Below are 1799 nucleotides of genomic sequence, written 5' to 3'. Positions count from 1 at the left end.
GGTGCTTAGAGCGCAGGCTGGCAGTGGTGTACCAAGCAAAATGGTCTTGCGTGCCCTGCTCAGCACGCGTGCTGGGGGTTGCTGACCCCTGGTCTACGATGTTATGGAGATGATGTTGCATGGTCTCCATCGCTTGTGGTATGGAGGCTCAACAGAATAGCCTTTCTTCAAGTGTTTGAGAGCCAGGATGGGAGTGAACAACTGTTGCCATGTCTCCCTTCCCATGTGCAAGGTTTCTGTCTTCAGGAGATTTGATGTTTTGTTGCTATTTCACTGTATAAATCAGGAGATAAATATTCAAAATGGTCTCCACTCAGCTTCAAAAATCAGATGATGCTGGGGTTTGATTACGCAAGATCTCACACTCACTCAGTCATGGCTTTGAGCACCATATTAGGTACAGTGCCTATTATATTGCCTTGTATAGTACACAGTATAGTAGCATGTCTTTTTTAAGGCAAATACTTACCTGTTAGAAAAGCAAATACTGCCATGCCCAGAAGGTGTAAAGGTTCCAAGTATGGTCTGACTGGGAGAGTCACTGAATATGTTGGTGTATACACCCCCACCTGGGAGATCAGAATAGCTTTGGCAAGCTGCCAGATGCTCAGAAGGATAGCAGAAGTCTGAGTCAAGGAAGTGGTTGTTTTGTTTGTTTGTTTGTTTTCCTGATAACCTAACTTCAGGTTTGTGATTTATGTTACATGTCCATGCCAAGAGCTAAGAATCCCAGCCCAGGGCTGCCTGCTCCCCTGTCTCGAGGCACCCTGCACCTCAGCCAGACGGGGGGTGGCTGGCTGGGGTGCAGAGTTCCTCAGTGCAGGAGCTCTGCAGCATGCAGAGATGGGGGAGCAGGCAGCCCAGGGCAGAATAAGTGCCCTTATTCTGCCAGCTGGGCTGCCTACTCCCCTATCTCCACATTTGTGCCAGCACACAGCACTTTGGTGTGCTTTGTACTGCTTTTTTCTCATGGTATTTTTATTGCTACCAGGAAATCCCTGTAGCAAATTTGCCCCAGTGCTGCAAATCAGTAGCACGGGGCATGGTTTAACATGCAACATGTGCAGTTTGTGGTGCCACAAAGAAGTTGCACACTATGATCTTGCCACATCAAGCAGCACATCTCCATGTGCTGCTCCCCAGCTGGCTGGGGCACAGAGTGATTCAGCATGGGGGCTGCCTGCCAGCTACCCCAATGCTGAGGCACCCTGTGCCCCAGCCAACCCCCTTGCCCTGCACAGCACATGGAGCAGCAGGAGAATGTGTCCCACTGCAAACTGCATGAGCAGGGGCGTGCACTGCAGCACAATGTAGCGGCACACTATTTGTGCTGCTCCAAACCCACACTACAAATGCCTGCCCCTATTCATGTGGATGTGGCCTTAATGGACTACAAAGATCTTGTGACCTGGAATATAAGAAAAAGTGGAGCCACTTGCTTTTCAACCTTTCTTGGAGTGGGTGGTCAAGGAGGGTCGGGCAGAGTCTTGCCTACAGGATTCACCTTATTTGCTGAATCAGAGAAAGAGAAGTAGATGGTAAATTCCTGCTGGTATAGACCAATAGGAAATACAGAAATGTTCTGTGACTCTGGAGTGTGCTTCCTGTTTTGGCTTCTCTTAGGGTTAGCAGGTATACATTTCCCCCTGGATCAGATTGACACTATAGGGTAGTGCCCCAGAGTAAAACTAATTAAAGTTCTGTTTGTTCAGGTTAAAGGCATAATACTTCAGCAGATTACACTGTAGTTCTTGATATGTCCCAGTTGCAATTAAAATAAAAGACTAGCTATAATTCAA

At 47.9% G+C, this 1799-nt stretch overlaps 1 protein-coding gene across 1 annotated transcript in view; it reads right to left on the bottom strand.

Annotated features, from left to right (window-relative positions):
• The window catches only part of LOC109296393, a 59576-nt gene that overhangs the window by 21413 nt on the left and 36364 nt on the right, over positions 1–1799 (bottom strand). Inside the window, exon 7 of the mRNA XM_019515803.1 lies at positions 470–619. Within this exon, the coding sequence (XP_019371348.1) occupies positions 470–619 (150 nt within the window). The remainder of the gene's footprint in view (positions 1–469; positions 620–1799) is intronic.

This window comes from Gavialis gangeticus, unplaced genomic scaffold (genome assembly GCF_001723915.1).
Source record: "Gavialis gangeticus isolate Ggan-Ray unplaced genomic scaffold, GavGan_comp1, whole genome shotgun sequence".
Taxonomy (NCBI): domain Eukaryota; kingdom Metazoa; phylum Chordata; order Crocodylia; family Gavialidae; genus Gavialis; species Gavialis gangeticus.
The sequence above is the reverse complement of the archived record's forward strand: the minus strand, read 5'-3'. Positions and strand labels throughout refer to the sequence as shown.